Genomic DNA, 21,154 nt, shown 5'->3' with positions numbered 1-21,154 from the left:
GCGTGCTTATTTCAGTTTATATCAGGGATTAGTATATTGCTGTATGTGCCCATAAATACCAAACCACTCTTTTGCAGTGACATCTTTCATCAATAGGCCACTATTTCCACTACTTTCTCCTCCGTACAGCAAAGATGAACCTTGGCTCCGTGGCTAGCCCAACCCAGTCTAAAGCTTTATGTCCCACCAAATGGAATGTGAGCGAACCAAGGCTCTACAGGATGAATTTTCTCAACAAATCAAAGAAATAGACTTTCCCTTTCCCATTTGCTCAACTGTATTTCCTTACAAGGTCCCGTTGAACAAACTAGTCAGGCATTGCTCATTTGGCAATGCAAGAACATCTTTGTGAGAAGCCAAAATTAACTTTTCAGAGAGCGTTTATATTTGTATTGGAGGAACCAATTGTGCTGAAACAAGACAATGTATTTGCTGCTTCTGCATCATTATCCAGGTCATTCGATTTTAAGCATTGTTGCCCTTTTTAATTTTTTTAAATTTCTGTGTTTTTTCTATTGCAGCAGAAAAGTTAGGGCCTAGGACAGCAGGCTTTTTTCACGCTTCATAAACCCTAGGACTTCAGCACAGATGGCAGGCTATGCTGTTTGTATAAAATCAAAAACCAGGCAATATTTCCTGACAGCGGGTGCCCCAAATATTTAAAATTATTCAGCTTTGTAATATGTAGAGAATCTAAGATGGGCTGCACACGTAGTATGTTTAGAGAGTTTGTCATCAAATGACACTTCTGTTTGGTACCATATTTTCCATGTATATGTATATATCTGATTGTTAATCTGCCTAAACTAACAGTACAATAGCTGTGCAAATAAAATCTAAAATTATAATAAGCATAATATTTATCATCTATCAAGAAGTACAGACTTTAAATGGAATGAAACACCATTTTTCTTAAGAAAAATATTTTACCAGTTTCTGTTTACACAGGTATGTCCTCTTATTTCTTGTATTCCTTAGGAAAAATGATGGTGTGTGCAAGCTACAAACATGTAATAGCTGTTTAATGGTGGTGATTTTCTGTCTGAGGCAATGAAAGCTTATAAGGCAGTTAATATTTATGCTTTAAACAAATTGGACGTTGATCAAGTCTCAGGGGTATCATTTCCTTGATTAATTAAAGACCACTGCAAAGACTGACAATATGAGGTTTCTGTAAGCTTAGTTTCTTTCATATTTTGTTCCATATTATAAATGTAGAATTTTAGAATAATGACTATAAAGCACAGGTAATTTTAAAAAGTGTTAAAAAGGAGAGAAGGTTGCTATGTTGTGGCATGTGTTTTTCTAGAGAACAGTTTCTAAATAAATTTAACCTTTTCAGAGAAGGTTACCTCACCAAGAAATGGTGAGGTGAGGCACATAGCGGTGCACCCCAAATTTTGTGATCCCAGATTGTCCCAGTAAACACACCTACGGCATGTCTTTGAGTGTTATTGTAAAGGAAACACTTAACTCTTCTCTTTTAAGAGTAGAAGCTTGCAGCCTGCTGTGGTGTGAAGGTGATGAAGGAAGGCACTCAGGGTTTTCTGTCTGGCACAAAAAAAATCCTGTTGAGTCATTCAGAATTTTAACTGGAGCCTTACTGGGCCTCCATTACTCAGTACATCTAAAAAGGTGGCTATATCAGGAGAGTGTGTGGATAACTCTTGGTTCCGATTCCCAGCCGCAGAGGAATCAGCCTCACAGGTTTTCACTGGAAATGTTTGTATCTTCCCCTCAAAGAAGTACAGGGGAGAAATATCAGGAGCCTGATCTTGCCTTGTGGTGTCTCGACTCCTTTCATATAATGAATTTCCATTTTTTTCATTAAATTGTATGGCTTGTTTTTATGAAGGAGAAGGGTTTCTTCTAGGAATTCATAGCAATTTAGACAATTGTTATTGTATAGGGCACTATTTAAATCTGGGGCGAAGTAAAAAATACTGCAGGGTTCCTAGATGCTGCTCTCTTCCTCTGGGAGAGCCAGAGGGATTATAGAATCAGATCATCAGGATATTTCCCTCCCTCCTCTCCCCCCCATTTTAATTAGTGCAAGGGATGCTTGCCTTCAATTTCAGATTAACTGTATCAGCTGCGGATTTGGGGTACTCAATTGGTTTAGTTCCTACACTTGTGGGATGTAAATGGCAAGGATGTGGCAGGCAGTGTTATTAATATTAGCACAGTTCTGTAACTGAGCTTCAATTAATGTGCTTTTTTGTATGTGTGTTGTGTTTTATGGCACTATTAAGAAATCAGCATCTTTGGTATTAACAGCCTAAATGGGCTGGCCATACTGTAATTCAAATTCAGATAGAGTAATTCAGGATGCAGTGTCTGATTGTTTTGTCAGACTTGGCTGATTTATTTTGCATTTTAGATCACAGGTTAGTTTTACAAATGTATTTCATATGGATATTGCAGTTAAAAAGAAAGAAAATAATATTTTTGCCATTGATTATAACACCCATTACTAATTTGAGTAAAATCTTGCACTTTTTTGGCTTGTCGTCAAAAAAAAAAAAGAGAGAAAGGAAAAAAGCAAAATCCATTGTCTGTGAATATATGGATACAACTACATTGAGTACATAAACAGCCATGCTTGTATTGCACACATGTCAGTATTTTAGAAATATGATTAATCAATTTTGAGATTGTCTTCACAGTTTTGAATTGAGCCATGAAAAATACCCAATAAGCCTCAATACAAACAAGATTGAATGGGGAAGATCCTAGTGCCTAATAAGGGAAAGTAAAATAGCTATTATTTGGCAAAAAATACAACACACTTCACTGTGCAGTATGAAATTATATTGGAATTTGTCAGTTCCTGTAATTGACTTCATATAACAGTGATATAAATGTTTTCACTAATTTAAGGAATGCTTGTTGACATGAATCACCCCCTGCCCCCCCCAAAAACCCGCCCATATTCTTGTTGTATATATGCGTCGGCACAGTGTGCTGGCAGCTAAGAAACTGGAAGTAAAAATAGCTAGTAACAAACTGGAGAGACAAATGAAACAGATGTCTTTACTTTTAAGAGACAACTTGGAGAATAAGATACAGAAGCAAGAACAGCTATTACTTGATTTTTTTTCAGCCAATATTTTCTAAGTCGTTGAGTCTGAACAGTTGTATTGTTCTGTCAATGCAGCATGAAAACTATGCTGATACAGATTCAGATACTTAAAACCAGAAATAACATTAAAAACCAGCAAATAGAAAAAAAGGAAAAAAAATCAGAAATAGCAAACTGAAGAATAATCTGCATGAAGGAAAAATGTTAAAGCCTGTTTTTATGGATCAGGTTTGGTTTTTTTTTTAAAAATAATATACAAAATCATAATTGTACTTTTTCATTCATGGAGCTTCAGTATAACCAGTCCCAAAGCACACATTCAGCTCAGGGCTGCGTAGGCAAGCATGTACATACCTAAATAAGACTGTGTCAACAGGCTTCTGATTTAACGGCATCCTTGTAAGCAGTATGCCTGTTTTTCTTCTGAGGTCTAGGCTGATACAAGGTAAATTTAATACATACCTGATTAATGGTGAAGAGAAGTTGAGTTTATTAAGTTGTATTTATAAATTAGCTTGAAGAGCAGAACTGTACTACGAAGGCATTTAATATTTTAATCTAAATATAAAAAAGTACACAAAATAACACTGTATTTCAGTCAATTTTTCTTGGGCCTCAATTTAGCTTGCCATTGAACTGACTTACGTGGTTTTAAAATCAGGTTTAAAGTTAGTTTTCAGTGGTAGGTAAAGTTTCTTTCTTTTGCTTGAAATTGCTGAAATAGCATGTTCAAATTGTTGGTGAGTTTTGGAAACAGACCAACTTTATTCCCTTATCAGCAGAGCTGTGAAGGAGGGCATGAATATTAAGTATATCGTATCAGTTAGAGGTTACGTTCATTCTGGGACTACCTGGACACTGTTTTTAAGAAGGCCCTTACTTTGTGAGGCACATTTCTCTAGATACTGTTTTTGCAGAGGTAACAACAATGGACACTTTACAGTGCTTGGCTTGGAAAATATATGTGAAAAACCAATCATTAAAAGTATATTGAATTATGTCATCACTGATTTACTCATTTATAGTATTTCTTGAATAAGAAGGAAACAGAATGTTTATTTTGGTAGACACTGTTAATGTCAACATAATATTTAAACTTTGGAATAAACAGATGACACTTGCATCCTGTATTTTGTGGTATGGTTTCAGTAAATATTATTTCCTCTATTGGAAATGTCTTGAACATCAAAACTTTCACCTATTTTACAGATAAATACCATTTGACCTTGTTAAAATCTTCGCATTTATGGTCTTCCTAAATATTCCTAAACAGCTTGGATTTGAAATTAATTGAAAGACTTATTTCACTTTAATGTAAAATAGTCCCAGTTTTCTTAACCACAAAATCAATGTAGAAGATTCCACTGATCTTATTAGGTGCACAATAAGATCCATGTTTAAGAGGGCACGCAGTACACCAGATGAATTAAATTTGCTTATTTCAATTGTATTCTCAAATAACCTCATAAAAATTGTTTAAAGAGTAATGTGACATTACCACAGATTCATACTTGCAAGGAAAAAAATCCTTTTGCTGTTAATAGAATCAAAGTAAAAGAAATTGTTTTCAGGAGTGATTTTCAGAAGTTTCTGATCAGCCATAATTTATGAAGATAGAGGCACTAGATGTCTTTAATCTCCTTAATCCAAATTATTTAGTTGTATAAATTAAAAATTCCTTCCAATGTGGAACCCTTCTTCTGTTTGGTGTTTGCCAAATACATGTAAGGCAGTATCTGGAAGAATATAATTCAGACTAATAGATTAAGCCGTTTTTAAAGGTAAAAATCAAGGCAGTTTCACTGAAACTTCCATTCAAGGGAAATCCCTCTTACAGAATAAGTTTATGTACCACTTATATAGTGATTTTTTTTTTAACAGTATTATTTCAGTTTTTTCTCTGTGTGTAACACTGTATTTCATGATTTAAGCAAAGGCTTCTGACAGACTGAGGGTAACATCTTTTCAGAATTAAGAATTAGATTATTCCAGTTCAGGATGAAACCAAACTACAACTCAAGTTAGTATTTTCTAACCTTGCGCAGCTCTTTGCTGGTAAGTCCTTAGTTAGTCCTTACTTAGCATTGGCATTCCGTATGTGAACTGCAGCATCATGCAATCATGGAAGAATTTAGAGTGTGAGGGTCCTCTCGAGGCCATCTGGTCCAATATCCAGCTTGAAGCAGGGCTGCCTTGGACGTTGGATCAGGTTGCTCTGGGCCTCCTCCCGTCCAATTTGAAAATCCCCAAAGATGGAGATCCACAGTCTCTGTGACAGCCTGTCCCAATGCCTAGTCACTGTGAAATTTCTTTCTTCTTCCTCTTTCCGTGACCTTTGATTGTTACCCTTGTCCTTTTGCTGAGCATCTCTGAGAAGCCTCTGCCTTGTTCATCCCAGTGTCCCCCTTCAGACAGTTGAACGGGTGTCTGCAATTGTAATGCGTCCTGCGGTCTTCTCTTTGGCCGGCTGAGCAAGCCTGGCTGCCTCACCCATTCCTTGAATGCCGTGTGCTGCAGCCCCGTAGTGGTCTTGCTGGCCTTCCTCCAGTTTTATGGCACTCGTGCCAGTTTGTCAATACCTTTTTTTGTGCTGGGGAGCCCAAAAGTGCCTGCGCTGTTCCTGGTGTGGTTTCACAAGTGCTTAATGAAAGGCTAAATTACTTCTCTATCCTTCTGGCTACAGTCCTCCTGATTTGGCCCAGTATCAAGTTAACTTCAATCATTGCAAGCTCTCACCACTGACCCATATCCAAATTGCCCTCCAGGACACCAAAGTCTTTCCTTTTTTCTTTCTTCTTCTTTTTTTTTTTTTTCTCCTTTCTCCCCCTTGCAGAACTGCCAACTTCAGTGGGCATCGAGCCTTTTCTTTTGCAGGAATTTAAACCTTCCCAGGGGCAGGACGTTGTATCTGTCTTAGGCAAACTTTATGAGGGTTTTTTGGCTCCTTTCTCCAACATGTTGAAGTCCCTCTGAATGGTGTTCCTGTCCTCTAGTGTAGTAACAGCTCCCACAAATTTGGTATCATCCACAAATGTGGGAAAGGTACATTCCATTTCTTCATCCAGGCAGTTGATGAAATTGTTAAACTGTGTTATTCCCTTCAGTTTTTAAGGGATAAAATTTACATGACCAAATAAAATACTTTTACCTTCCGAGAGATTCAGCAATTATTTTTCAGTAAAACATGGAAAAATAGTAGGAGCAAAAGTTTAACACTCCACCAAAACCAAAAATTACACCCTTTACAGCAGTAGCAACTATTTTCTAATAACATTCACTTTCTCCTGCATTCCCATTACTAGGATTTTGCCATTTTAAGGCAGTGAAATTTGAATCTTTAGGTTACATTCAGCAGTAGGGGTGGTGCAGAGACCTTTTGTCTCCCTGAAAATTCTGGTGGAGAGGGACAGTTGGCTTTTGGCAGGGGCACCCCGTGATCCTCTGCTGCCCTGAGAAGAAGGATGGAGCCTGGCTTTTCTCATCTCACTTGTGCAGTGGCACATACACATGAGTTTTGATTCCTAACCAAAATCTTGAATTTTGAGACTGGAAAGCTGAGTTTTGAATCATCCAAGTGTGCGCAGTCGTGCATGGTTGGGTAGAGCCTGCTCTAGAATGCTTCTTATCAGCCGCTTAAACCCGCATGTATTTCACACACAGCTGCTGATATCAAATTCTAGGCTGCTTCTCTGGATTTTGCCATCTGTTTGAGATGCATGTTTCAGCTGCATTCCAAGGCTGAGCTAATCTCCCACAAAGACCCTTCCACCACCTCCTGCATTTTAGGACTGCAAATAATACTTTGCTTTCCATCCTCTGAAGATTTATGCTTGTCTTCTCAGGAGCTAACAGGGCAGCATTCCACCCAGGCCTTGTTTTTTCCTGAATCAAGCAGATCTAATGAAACCTTTTTATAGTGCAGGGTCAGCATTTTGTGTTTATTTTTAGTATTTTCTAAGGACTCTATTATGGTAGGTAGGTAGGTCACAGATCTGACTTTTATCTCTTTACAAAATACAGAACAGTACTAAAAACCCACAGAAGTTATGTACGGTGTGGCACCTGGACAAAAATCTCCTTAAGTTTGTATTACTTAGTCCTTCTACATTTTCCATCTTTTTGACTACTTGTTCATTATAGCTCTGTCAATGAACACCTGTAATAGGTAACAGGAGAGATCCAGTAGTAGAGGTTGTAGGCAGCTACAATAATGCTTTTGAGAATATGAGAAACCTCCTATCAGTAAGTTCTAGAACTGTCAGCCCATATGGTGTTTGGTGTATAATTTATCAAAACCTTTAATATATGTCTTACCTATGAGATTTACACAGTTCAAAAAAACATGTGGGAAAAGCTGTTGGAAGAAAATATTGGCTGTTGATTCAGAAATATTACACATGAAATTAAGAATAAGTCCCACCTACCTGTGTCTATGACCCTTACTTCTCCACTGGTTGGCTGGCATCTTTTCTTTCTCTTCCCCTAGGGTTCCTAAATAAGCAGCAAACATTTATTTAAATAGGTGGCCATGTCTGGTGTAGAGAATGCTATGCACAAGGCAGGAATATTTCAATTCCTCCTTCCAGGTGGGCTTGCAGCGTGGGATATTGTTGTTAAGTCTTAGTGTCCCTTTACAAATGTAAAAGGTGTTAATTCCATTTAGTTCTATCTTTAACTGTTTATTTGAGTAGCATCTCCTTTTTGTTTTCCTAGTAACTAGCAATCCTTCTGTCAAGATACACCTATTTTCACTGTCAAGCATTTAGTATAAAGATTAATTCAATTTCTTCTGGAGAAGAGCACTGTAGAATTTTGTTCTGCAGTTGGCTAGGAGATAACTTCAATAAGGATGGGTAAAGAGGAAGGTCTTACACTTGGCAATGCAGCAGCTGGCTTTTTCCACTTTGAAAACTGAGTATGTCACTGCCTTGATAGATCTAGCTTTTAATTCCCTGGGAATTTCTCTTTCAACTTTGTGAGAGGCTAAAGTTCCCCCAAAGGTCTCTGACTTTCTTTCACTGTAGCTATTGAAGTGTGGGATAATTGGCAGGGGGTACTTTTTCCAGCAGCTGGCTTGGTTCTCTTTCATGGTTGATAAATATTATTAAAACACTTATTTCTGCTCATTTCTCTTAGCTGTTAGGCGGTTAGATACCTGTTCTGAGGAAACGGGGTAATTTTGACACAGGCTATAAATGCTAGCTCTTCACTGATATAATGCAGGTAATTGCTGTGTTCAGCACCTAACATTTGACAGCACAAACCCCATTAATTAAGAAATGATACTTTAGAAAGCTGTAATTTCAACCAAGAGCTCCAGAGTTACTTATGCCATCAAAGGTGATTTTCCAGTAATTTCCCTCTGCAGCTGCTTGTGGATGATCTTATTTTCTTTAAAATCCTCTTTTGGAGGGTATTTCTGCTACTTTTCTTCTCAAAGCATGTAATTGAAAATGTGTTCTAACCTCATGTTGCTCCACTGCCGTCCTATCACAGACCTTTTGTACTGAATTGCACCATGCTTAACTGCAGAAAGAAAAATGTGGCTATTCTAAAATGCTTCAAAATCCATGCAAAACAGAATGTAAGAGTTCATGTGCCCCTGTTGTATTGTGTAGCTGCAAAAAGTGGGCAAATTTGTTTTAAACTGAGAACAAATTTGAAACCAAAGCAGCCAGCTGGAAGGAATTTCTGGGATAATATATGTGATTTAACATAATACCTCCGAGCCCAATGCATGGATTGGGATCTCATTGTGCTAAATGTGTTGGAAGAAAAGATGGTCTCTACCCTTTGTATCTTAGTGAGAAGTCTCGAGTAGTAGTACAGGGAGGAATACATGACAGCAGTGGTAGGAGATGAGTGCAGTCAGGTTTCAGTTGCCACGTGTTACTTGTCTCGGCTGTGTTGTGCCACAGATGCAGAGACCTCTTAGAGGCATGGCAGGTCCTGCACCGTGCTCCCTGGACCACGACGGGTGGAGGAGCACAATGGAAAGGCACCTGCTTGCTCAGAATCAGGTCATGAATCATCAGGTGAGAACTGATCCATCCAGGTTTATCAGCTTCAGCTCAGCACTGGCCTTGACGTACCTGCATCGCTTCCAATAGAAAAATTTCTGCATCTTTGTAGTGTGCGTCCTATGTCTCAGGTTCTCAGGGATTTGTTAGTTTAGGTAACCCATTTTATGGCTAGACAACAGACTGTGATCTCTGTTAAGTATTTACAGTTTTTTCATCATTTCTGTTGTATTTTAGAGGTGTCATGGAAAAGGAGAGATAGAAGAGGAATTTGAGGAACGTCAGTTGGGTGACTAAATGGATATTTGTGGCGTGTCCTTTCAAGTAGAACAGTGGCATGGGAGAAACCATGAAAATGCAGGACTGCATATATGACAAGCTGGTATTGGGGAGGGGACGTAACACCCTAATATTAGATGAGGGATGAATGGATTCCAGTGAGGCTGTGAAAATCTTTGGCAGTGAGAGTGATTTTTGTTGTTGTTTAATGTAGTAAAAAGAAAAACAGCTTAGAGAATCCAGAGATGAGAGTTTTGTGAAAAGAGCATCACTAAAAGCAGCATTCACATTGGATGGTGAGCAGGCAGGACTGCATTTAAGGTCAGAAAGGAGAATGTTGCAATGACTAGAACATGATATAAGAACTCAGGTAAAAGTCTACCTGTGTATATGGATTTTAGAGCTGTAAGGCAAAAAGAGTCTTTAGATGTAATCAATTTGCACGTGGGAGAGAACAGAATTAAAGATTACAACTATTTTATGTATGTAAGTGGTGAGTAGTTTGGGGATCGCTCCCTAGTGATGTAAAACAAACATTGAAAAGCATGAAAAAGGAAGGAATGCTATGCATGGTAAAGTAACAAATTCTGGATGCTGTTTGGTGAATGCACATTCTAGTAATAGAATACAGGGTTAAACCTTTAAACTTGAGAGGTCAGGAGGGCACCACTAATTGTTATTTCACTTAATATCCTAAAAGCCAATGATGTTCAGCTCTCTACAGTAGTCATAAATGACAACTGTAAAATACCTCAAAATGTGAGTGTGCATATGTATGTGTGTATATATACATGTATATGTGCACTGTGTGTGTTTGTGTATGTACGTATATACACATATACGTATACATATCACATATAGAGAGAGAGACATCAAAACATTTATGGGAAAAGCAAACTTACATAGGTGGAAAAGTTGACAAGCTTTTAAGCATGCAACTTCTTAATCTGCTGAAGGGCTTCTGTACCTGAAAGCTTTCTTTCCAACTCTGTCACTTGGTCTAACAAAAAATATTCCTTCTCTTTTAGACCATGTGGATTCCTAGACAATCTTGGCTATGACAGTGTTGCTTCCACAACATGTATTTGATCATAATAGCAAGCAGCAGGGAACCCAGATTAATCCATTTTGATTTTCATTTACCAAATGGAAGGTACTCCTCTCCCCACTAAAGACCATAATACATTGCCTAATTACATAAGGCTGTTTTCCTTTATGCTGCCAACTTTTCTTTCTTCATGTAACCAAATGTGGCAAGAATTTGAGAAAAGAGTAGCTCTCCAGTGGTACAGAACTGGCATGGAGACTTTGTGTGAACTTTTACAACTATTAGAATATGTAAGACTAAGCTAAGCTAAAGTCTTTCGGGAGGGGTTGACATTTCTTCTCTGTCAGCTTATGTTCATTTTAAACCTAAAACATATCTCTCCTTTTCCTAGTCTTGTACCTCCTCTTTCTTTGCCTGCCTGCCCCTTGACCTGCCATCTCTCCCACATGGAACTGAGGGCTGTTGCATCCCTGTAAAATATTTCTCTTCCTTTTTTTCCCCTCTCTGGGGTAATTTGTGCTCTCTGTTAAGAAAGCAGACAGGGAAGATGAACAAGTTTGATCTGTGGTGTGCAAGTCTGAAGAAAGGTGGTAAATCTTTGGGTCGGGCATTGAGGTATATTTTAAAAAAATTGAGGCATTGACTGGGTTGATGCAGTTACATTCGAGAAATCAAAGGTGTAACTGTCACCTTGAGGAAAGGAGAATTGTATTGTGCCCCAGGCTTCTGAAACAGAACTTAAGGTAGAGGCGTTACTGCTGCAGTTCTGTTCATCTTCATCAGTTTGTAATAAGTTAGTTGCTTATAAATTCTTCTTTCTGCTAGCTTATGCTTATAAAAAAATAAGTGCTATTGCTATGCTCTGTGTATTTGTGTGTGTGTGTGCACATGTGCATGTGTTTACACGAGTAAGGGATTCTCCAGTGCCTACCTGTAACTTAACATATAAGCCCAAAATAAAAAAGGATGTGCAGCCATTGCTAATATATTGCTATTTTCAGTTATTATCAGTCTCTCAAAGTTTTTTTCTATTTGACTGAAACACGGGGTGTTGCTTTTTTCTGAAACTTTCACCACAGGTAGATTTTCTGGTAGAAAAAACAGTAGGAGGAAAAGCAGAGGGGAATTCTGCCTTCTTCCCTGCCTTCCCCTAACCCCCACCCCAAAGCTGTGTTCTTTCATGGCATTTCTTTCTAATGTGTGTGACCTTGCATGCTTTGATCTATGGAAGTGTGTGTGAAGGGTGACATGGGTGTGATTTCACTGGTCACATCTGCTTCAAACAATCTATTCAGCAAGTAGCAGTCCGTACAGAGATTGTTGCTTTCTTTTTTCTTCAAACGTAAACACCTATGTCATTCCATTTACCATTTAAGTTGTGAGAATATGAAGAGTATGAAATGTGCTGCCTATGCAGCCTTGGTTCTTCCTTGTTAAATGTATGCCTTGCATGGACAAATTCCTATCTCAATTGCATAGATGTTCAGTGTGAACACCTGTGTAATTGAAAGTGAAACTGTCCACAGTATTTAGTTACAGGACATTTTTTCCTCCCAAGGGGTCCCTGATAGATCAGTGTGCATGACAGATAGCATTCAGTAAATGAGGCAGCTGCTTAATTTTTGTCATTGCTGTTCACTGCACAGTCCCTCTGCAACTCTGCATGTTGCATATTCTTCCATTAATAAAAACTGCATTCTTTTCCTGCAAGTGCTTTTTGGCATACTTGAAAGTCTCAAAAATCTGCATTAACGTACTGGGAAGTATTATATCTATTTACTGGCTGAGGAATTGAGATCCAGCGACCTGCCCAAATCAGGAAAGAAATCTCCATCAGAACCAATCTTCATCAGCTCCAGCTGGAACTTAAAAGTGCTCTAGACCAGCTTATTCACTTCAAATCTGACCAAATCTGACCTCTGAGACCTGACTTGGTTCAGCCAGGCCATCTCCTGCCACTCAGGTTCTGTACACAAACTAATTTCACATGCTTTGTAGACTGTGAAAGGAGTAAGGCAAGAATTCTGAAGAAGCAAATTGTATCTGATGGTATAATCTGATTGTGTTAATCCTGTACATCACTCAGACTTAACTATAAGTTACTTCTAACATTTCCTTTTTTTTCCCTTTTTTTTTTTTTTTTTGGTGTAACTTGACATAAAGCACTGGTATGGATATAGGACTATAATAAACTACAAATGTATGATTTAACAAGTTCATTATTTTATTTTATTTTTTTCAAATGAGATTATAATAGCCTTATTTCCAAAATTCCATGGGTTGATGTTCGCCAAGAAAACAATTTAGTAAACTGAAGGAGATACAGCAGAGTTCCAATAAACATATTGTTAATGGTTAATATTCTTGTTAAGAAATCTGTTTCTATAGTAACTGCTGCAGATTGTCACTTCCTCTAGCATTTGGAATAGTACCAAAGTACATTGATGCTGTGAGGGACAAATCCTATGAGAGCTGCAATAGATCACTGCTAGCAGTATGCTTTATTTGGTATGGAGATGTATGAACAACACAGTTCAGTAACCATAGATGGTGTTTAAGAACTATTTCTTCCAACCCTTTATTCTAATGCTCTGTGTGCATTTGCTTTTTTTCCTTCTATACAAAGACTAGTCCTTGTTTGAATCTTATAACAAGGGCACATAAAATACATAGGTAGGCTTAAGATTTAAAGTTTAAATGTGTGTGCATGTATATGCTACTAATTTTTAAATGTCTGTGAAGAGATTCACCCCGTGTGATTTTCACTAATAAGGAGGGAGTCGACATGGGGCAAATGTGTATGGCTCAAGCTTTAAAACAAAGCCTAGGTGAGTTTTTACAGTGTGTGTTAGTCTGATCTTGCACTCGCCCTGTGTTTCTTCTCTGAAACAAAGTGAAGGGAGATTTTTCTTGTGCTTATAAAGCGCATATCCTCAGATGAAGTGGATGATTTCAGTGGCTATGTATTCTATTTCAGTGTATGTTTGCATCTGTTTTTGTTTGTCTCTTGAGCTGAGACTGCACTGAGCAAACTCATGATCAAGTGAAGGATGAAACTTTTTTAAGGGGAGGGGAAAAGGCTTCAGAGGAGGTATATCTTCTTTTTAGCAACCACAATTTGGGTGCTGGTATAATTCTGAGAGAAACAGAACTTTGTTTTTGCAAGTTTGTGGATATGCATGCAGTGAATGCTTGGAGATGTTACAGAAACTTCCTTCTTGCTTTCTTTCTTTCCAGATGGATGAGATAAAAGGCAAAGACAGAGTGATTCTGGCTCTGGAGAAAGACCTTGGTGTCCAGGCAGGCCATGCACAGAAACTGCTCCTTCAGAAAGAGGCTTTGGATGAACAGCTTGTCCAAGTGAAGGAGGCAGAGCGATACCACAGTAGTCCTAAGAGAGAGCTTCCTGCGGGAGTGGGGGATATCACCGAACTGATGGGAAGCCCGGTAAGAAAATTGCGTTTTCTTCAAATGTTTGACGCAGGATAATTGCTGCCTGGGTGTTCACATTGGTCTTGTGGTTACTTTTAAAGTAGTAGAAGGACTAATTCATGATAAATGGCCCTGCACTGCACTGTGCTGTTTCACTGGTGTTTTAGAAACTGCTTGGATCTCTTGAATTTCAAAGAATGTCGAAAAATATGTGGATATAGAACTTTCAGAATTTACATTATGACCTTCAGCTGTGAACACCATTATTTTCTTAGCTCTTTATTTCGTAACTTTAGGAATTATTTTGACCAATAGCAAATAGATACTATACTTTTCAAAAACTGTGCCATGTGATTTTAATCTGTCCTATGCACTAGATTTTTTTTACTTTTAGCTGATAGTAAGAAATCTGGTGAGAAGTAGCCAGTAATAGGTGAAATGTTATTTATCTAGCTTTGGTTTTAAATTGTTAAACCTTTACATACATTTCACAGGTAAACACTTTTAATGTAATATATCATGTAGCATTTCCGCGGGATGTTACTGGTCAGTGTTTCAGTTGTTTAAAATAAGTTTTCCAGACATTGATGTAAAAAGTCTATTTTAAATTTACACAATCCACTTGCTAAACCATGATATTAAAATTATGGAGACTAAATTATTTTTTAAAAGGTAATTTTATATATCTATATGTTTTTGATGTAAAGGAGCAGCATTTGGATGAACGAGATGTGCGGAGATTTCAGTTAAAAATCGCTGAACTGAATGCTGTAATAAGGAAGCTGGAAGACAGGAATACTCTCTTAGCAGATGAAAGAAATGAACTGGTAAATTAATTAGTATTAACCAGATGGTGACTGGGAGGGCATCTTTATGGTAAAAGACTTAATGTTGGAAAGTCAGTGTTATAAATAATTTACAAATTAGTCCTAGTTGGCCGCAATCAATTATATCTAAATATAACAGAGATTTCTATAGAAATTCACTTTGTAACCATAAAAGACATGGATGGAATCTCTCTTGTTCCAGAAAAATAAAAATGTATAAATTTATTTTGGGATCATCATAATAAAATTCACTGGTAGCTTGCCTGTGGCACTGTGTAATGTTGTTGTGTAAAACATGCATAATCTATGCACTTAAATTACTGTATTAATCTTTTTGAAATTTGACATTGGTTTTGTGACATACTTTAGCTAGCTAGGAGTTAAAAAAAGCTTTCTTGTGCTACTGATGAAAAATCTGTCATTTCTCAAGGGAAATCTCTTAAGTAGGTGAAATTATCCTAGGAGAGTGATAGTAACTTACAAAAGGAAGGATATGACATGAATTTTAAGAATGAATTTTATTAGCCTGCATCGCTACTTAATTGCTTGTACTGAGGTTAATGGTAGAACTCCCATTGACTGCAGTGAAAGGTGAGTTTTAACAACAGGAATTTTTACACATGTCCTCTTATAGTGCCCTAATTCTACTGGCACTAGAAAAGATTTTTCATTCTAATCAGATGGAATTTTTCCCTCATGCAACCTATGTATCTGATTCTAAAATAATGCTATTATATATGGTCAGGACAGAAGGGGAGGGCACTCACATGTCAGTCCTATAAATGAGTGAAGCATTGACATCTTCCTCCTTGCTTTGTCAGACTTAGCTCTTCATGTTGAGATATGAAGGCTTTGCTTTATGATAAGAGGACTTAATTTAATTACAACATCTCAATGATTATTGGAAGAGCTAATTTTTTTAATTTTCTTGTCCAACATCTTGGCTGAATCTCGATTAGCGAAGTCAATTGAACAATGCTAGACTAAAATTAGATGAATTGAGAATATAATCATGTCTTTTTCTTAAAACTTTTCCTCTTAAAATAGCTGTATAGTCTAAACTGCCCTTTCATATCACAAAAATTGATTGCTCATTAACAATTTAAGATTCTTGGGGTAAGAAGAACATGTGTTTTAGCCTGGGTATGGTTCATCATTGTTCCTACTTTGCCTGTATTGCTGAGTGTTTGTTGTTTTGTTGTTTGTTTGGGGGTTTTTTCCCCATTTTTACTGGTACAGTTGCTTTTCTCTGCTCTATACTATCAAAACCATCTTGCCTTTTTTCAAGATTGCATTATATAAAGACAAGATAATTCAGCCTCCTAATCCTTTCTGTGGACATAAGTCATTCAAAACATCCCTGAAAAATGCTGAAGTACTGCAACATCTGTCCTTCAGTGTCCCTCTAGATGGAGGGCATGTATGGCTCAGTCAAGTGCTCTTCTTGATGCTTGACTTAGAGGCATAAGAAACATATCTTGGAAAAGACATAGAGAAGGTTTTGTCATATTGTGAGACAATATTACATAAACCCAGTAATATCAGTAAGGTCATCTATTTAAGCACTGTGAAAAATAATTTTCTCCTGAGAATGAATCAGAAAACCAAACACTCAGTGAAATTATCACAGGAGAAAGTTTATATTTTTTCTCATTTCCAGTTAAAACTCAGTAAATTTAAAAAAACTTTTGATTGGAAAAAATAGATTTTTTACAAACAAAACAGCTCAAGGATTAATGAAATAAAAAGAGTGAAATACACACAAATGCAAGAAAGGGCAGTAATTTGCCTTACATAATTGTCTAACATCATAAAACCACAGGAACAAAATTGAGCAGCTTGAAAATGTCAGCAGAATGCTGGGATTGAATCTGTGCCCTCTGGCTGACTTTCTCATTGCTCTAATTACACATTAGGTATAGCGTTTTTTTAAAGTACAGGAGGAAGAGTTAACTCCTCCTAAGGAGTAGCTAAATCGGTGAAAATGGCTACCCTAGAGACCTAGTTGGTCACAAGCATATATACAATGAGATTAATTTATCAAGAAATCACTTTTACAGATCGTCGTAAGTGTTTTCGAAGAGCAAAATCTAGTGACCAGATCTAGCGTTGTAGACTGTACAAAAATGCTATGTCTTATTTGTTTGGAATCTTGTAGTTCTTAGTTTAGCAGTAGTCTATATCAGATGCCACTAAACAAAAGAACAAAACTTTCTGAATGAAGAAAGAAGGCAAGTGAAACCACTCATATTTCTTCTTTCCTACAACTATAAACTAAAGCACAGCTAACTTTTGCCGTTTGCAGCTGAAACGTTCTCGGGAGACAGAAAGTCAGCTGAAGCCTCTGGTAGAAAAAAATAAGAGGATGAGCAAAAAAAATGATGATATGTTACAATGTATTCAGAGAATGGAAGAGAAAATAAAAAATCTATCAAGGGAAAATGTAGAATTGGTAAGTAATCATCTCTGACATCATGTTATAAGAACACATTGCACACAGTTACTTTGAGGTGAAGGTGCTTGTGAGGTGCTTACTCTTAACACAGACATTTCAGAGTCTCAACAGTAGGATGGTATAACTGTCAAATTCAGCCAATATAGATGAATATTCGTATTCTAAATTCAGTGGCATGTGCTTTGTGTTGTATCAGTTCACACTGATTAAGGGAAAGGATCACAGATAGATAAAATGTGTTTGGAGGCTATGAAAATGTATGACTAAAAATCAGCTTTAATAAATGCTGCTTGTATGATTAGAAGTCAAAACTGAATTTGAGTGTGTGTGCCAAAGGCTCTAGTATGCTAGATCATTGAGTTCACTTGTCTGCTAATTTTGTCCCAGACTATGTTCTTTGATTCTGTTTTAAAATATCTTATGTGAGATATTAACACTGATGCATACAGAACGTGTAATCTTTTTTTTTTGTTGAAAAAGGCCTTATGTTATAGTGGAGTATGCATTGGTGAGTCCAAAGAATTCTTGATCACTACATCACACATGAGAAATTTCCTCCTGTTACAGCAAGACACTTTAAAACATTCTTTATGTTTTGTTTTGGTTTTTTTTCTATTTTATTTAATTTTTGTAGAAAGAGAAGTTATCTGCCCAACCAGCGCTGAAGAGGCACACATCTTTGAATGATCTCAGCAGCACACGAGAGGAACAAGAAATTGAATTCCTTAGACTGCAAGTCAAAGAACAGCAGCATGTTATTGATGATCTCACAGTGGTAATGCTTATGACTGGTATACACACGTGCATGCAAACACATCTATAGGCAAGCTAAAGATTTGAGAGCAATATTTTAACTCCAGTGGTAGTAATGATACAGAAGTAGTTCTCTGGTATCAAAGGGTTCTTGTGATTTCTCAGGTAGTGAATGAATTTCTTTGGAATGTGTATGAATCTCTGTATTATAAAATATTTACCTATTATGAGCTGTCCATCCACCTCACTTACAAAATTAGCTGTCAACAAATGAGGAACTTGAGGAAAGGACACGTTCCAAAACTTAATGACTGAAACGTGTTGGATGTAGACCCTGGTGCAAACCCAACCACTCCCCTGATGTAGAAGTTCTCCTAAAAGAAAGGAACATGCAGGATGGCATTAATTTCACCTAAGCATGTCTAACTGAGCTGGCCACGCTAGCTGTCTTTATAACAAATGGAGAGAAATACGCACGGTTCATCTAACCAAAGGTAGCAGCATAGTTCAAGATTAGAACTGCCCAGCCGCTACCCTCTGACTGTGAAGACCACTTTAGATGATGCTCATAGATGTTTGCACTGTATGATGAGTTGTATTACGAGTTGTCTAGTGCTATTTAGTGCAATGTATGATACACCCTTCTGGTGCTGGCAGAAATGACATATCACCTCTGAGAGACCCCTGCCCTTCTGCAGCAGCATCTGGAACGCAGGCAGACTGTCGTAGAGAATCTCAAATGATACTATTGACTGCTACAAAATGATAACAGGAATTTAAGATGATTCTGTGTAAATAAAAAAATTAAACAATTTGCTACAACATTGAAAATAAAGATAGAAGATCCAAAAAGATAAATCAAGATGGTATGTTATTGCTCTGTCTGGAACATTGTCTCTATTCTTGGCAGTTCCTCTGAGATTTTGACCCAGGATTTCTGTCTGTAATCAGTGCCAAAGACTGATGTCTGCATGCATTTTCTAGTGTCACAGTGTTACAGGAATTAGGATGTTACTCAGACACTATGATGTAGGGTCTGATTCACAGAGCAATGCTGCTTTACTTTCCAAATACAGCTGTACAGGCAGGGACTATGACGTGATATTAAATTCTCAGTATATGGCGGATACAACCTCACTTCTATTTCACTGTAAAGTTGGTATGGAAGGACTCTCTTTTTACTGTCTCAGCCAGTAATCTGAGGAAATATATTGTATCCTGACTTCGGTCAACTAGTATTAACCTGTGTTTAGTGTGAAAGTAAAATAAATAAATATTTTTAAATATGGTTTCATTTTTGCTTTGTTTCTTATTTACAGATACTTTTTCACTCACAGAAATAAGTTAAATTTTTAACTAGGAAACTGCTTTGGTTGGCAGTACAAATTAATTGATGCTTTGCCTTCGATATGAATGCAGCAGAATTCTGCACTTCCATTGTGCTTTTCAGCTACCTTTTCTGGCTTAAGCCACACCTCTACAGAATACAAATGTATCATAATTATCAAGAATGACCCACATGTCACATACCTGATTAGTACAAAAGTCATCAGCTTACTTCCAGCTGAGACCAATACGAGACACAGACATAAGAACGATAGTCTTAGGCGATAGGGTTGTCTGAATTGATTAACATTGTCATTTGTAGGGTATCTTTGATGCTGTTGAAGCTGTATAAACTTGAGTTATCCCCCAACAGTGGTTTTCTGGTCAGTTCTTAAAAAGAAAGCTGTCTAGATACACTCAGATGATTGCAAAAGATGCTAGTGATTCAGCAAATGGTGTTTTTTAATTGGTGTTATTATTGTTCTGGTAGCTTGATGTATTATTGAGACAGTAAATTAAGCAGTCATCTTACAAACAAGATTAGAAACAGGAAGGAGCGGGGGATTTTGGAAGTGTTTGTTTATTCTGCACTGAAGAGAGAGGAACGTCCAATTATTTGGACACCTGCTTGGGATGCAGGAGACCCAGGTTAAAGCAGGGACTGTGCCTTTAGCAGGTACCTGAGGAGGAGGGAGCATTTATCTCCAACACTGTCTAAAATTCAGCTTTGTGGTTGCAGCTTTAGCTTGATATATTATATTATTCTGCAGCTTGAAATACCTGCTCCATTCTACTTTGGCAGGCATTACTTTTCCTTATTTTGAAAACTACATGTATTAAAGGTGCTATATAAGTTGTTGTGCTTTTCTGAATTATTTCGTGTTTTCCAAAACTTTGTTCCTGGAACAATGTGCTGATAAAGATGAATGTTTTTATTGTTATTTCCACTGGGAGCTTCCTGTTTGTCCAGTTTCTGCACTGAATATGAAGCAAATAACTCTGAATAGAATAATACCATGCAGTGAACAATAACTGCTACAGAAGCACTTGGAACTGCTATCATTCTTTTAAAAATAGAGGTGATGCAAACAAAGATGCAGAGCTAAGGAAAGAATCAGGAAAAAGGCAAGGAGACAGAATACCTGCCTCCTGTGCTGTTGGGGTTTTTTTTGCTTGCTCCTTTGCATTTTTTACCTTCTTTTCCTCCTCTTCTCCTTTGGAATTCAAGGCAGTATTCTTGGGCTTGAATGTTCATAAACATGCATTTTTTCCAGTTATAACCTCCTCCTGTTATGATATAGTTAATTGTGATCTTGTTCCAAAGCCGTGGTAGAAAAAAAGACACAGGCTAAGTTAACGCAGACTGGGACTGCCTTTGGATTTGAGACTTTTGCCCTACAAGGATAAGTCACATGTAACGCTATATCTGCATACGCATGCTTGTATATCAGAGTACGCCTGATATAATGACTTGTAATTACTAAGACTGGACTCATTTTTGGCTATCGACCTGCTTCTTCAGGATGGTTGAACACTGGAGTGAGAATGTGAATTCTGTTTCCATAGTGAGCTTCTTGGTAAAAGAGTCAAAAGAACTATCAGAAATCTGTGCCCAGTATTTAACAAAGCCTTTTCTTGCCAACTTCCCATCAAGTGTGTGAAGTACGTGGCTGAAGGTTTGTTTGCTGAAGGAATAAAGCTGCAGTACAGTGTGGTGTTATATCAACATGGTGTTATTCAAAAGGATAAAGACATTGTGTTAGCTTTACCACAGGCTTTAACAAAATTTTAATGATATTTCTTTGTTTTAGACATATCTAAATATGTTTTAAAGGAAACCCATACCAAGATGTTCTCTTTCCTTCTAGGAAAGGGAACGATTATTGCGGTCTAAAAAACAGAAGAGGAAAAGTCTGAAGCCTCCAAAGGTGA

The 21,154-nt window shown here is 37.4% G+C and overlaps 1 protein-coding gene across 5 annotated transcripts in view; it reads left to right on the top strand.

The window, feature by feature from the left end:
- JAKMIP1 (janus kinase and microtubule interacting protein 1) overlaps window positions 1–21,154 on the top strand; it is a 172,212-nt gene that overhangs the window by 89,110 nt on the left and 61,948 nt on the right. For all 5 annotated transcript variants that reach the window (XM_069793924.1, XM_069793907.1, XM_069793887.1 and 2 more), the window contains 5 exons: window positions 13,667–13,876; window positions 14,569–14,688; window positions 16,994–17,140; window positions 17,778–17,918; window positions 21,091–21,150. In XM_069793924.1, coding sequence (XP_069650025.1) covers window positions 13,667–13,876; window positions 14,569–14,688; window positions 16,994–17,140; window positions 17,778–17,918; window positions 21,091–21,150 — 678 coding nt within the window. The remainder of the gene's footprint in view (window positions 1–13,666; window positions 13,877–14,568; window positions 14,689–16,993; window positions 17,141–17,777; window positions 17,919–21,090; window positions 21,151–21,154) is intronic.

The sequence above is a fragment of the Haliaeetus albicilla genome, chromosome 1, assembly GCF_947461875.1.
Source record: "Haliaeetus albicilla chromosome 1, bHalAlb1.1, whole genome shotgun sequence".
NCBI lineage: Eukaryota > Metazoa > Chordata > Aves > Accipitriformes > Accipitridae > Haliaeetus > Haliaeetus albicilla.
The sequence above is the reverse complement of the archived record's forward strand: the minus strand, read 5'-3'. Positions and strand labels throughout refer to the sequence as shown.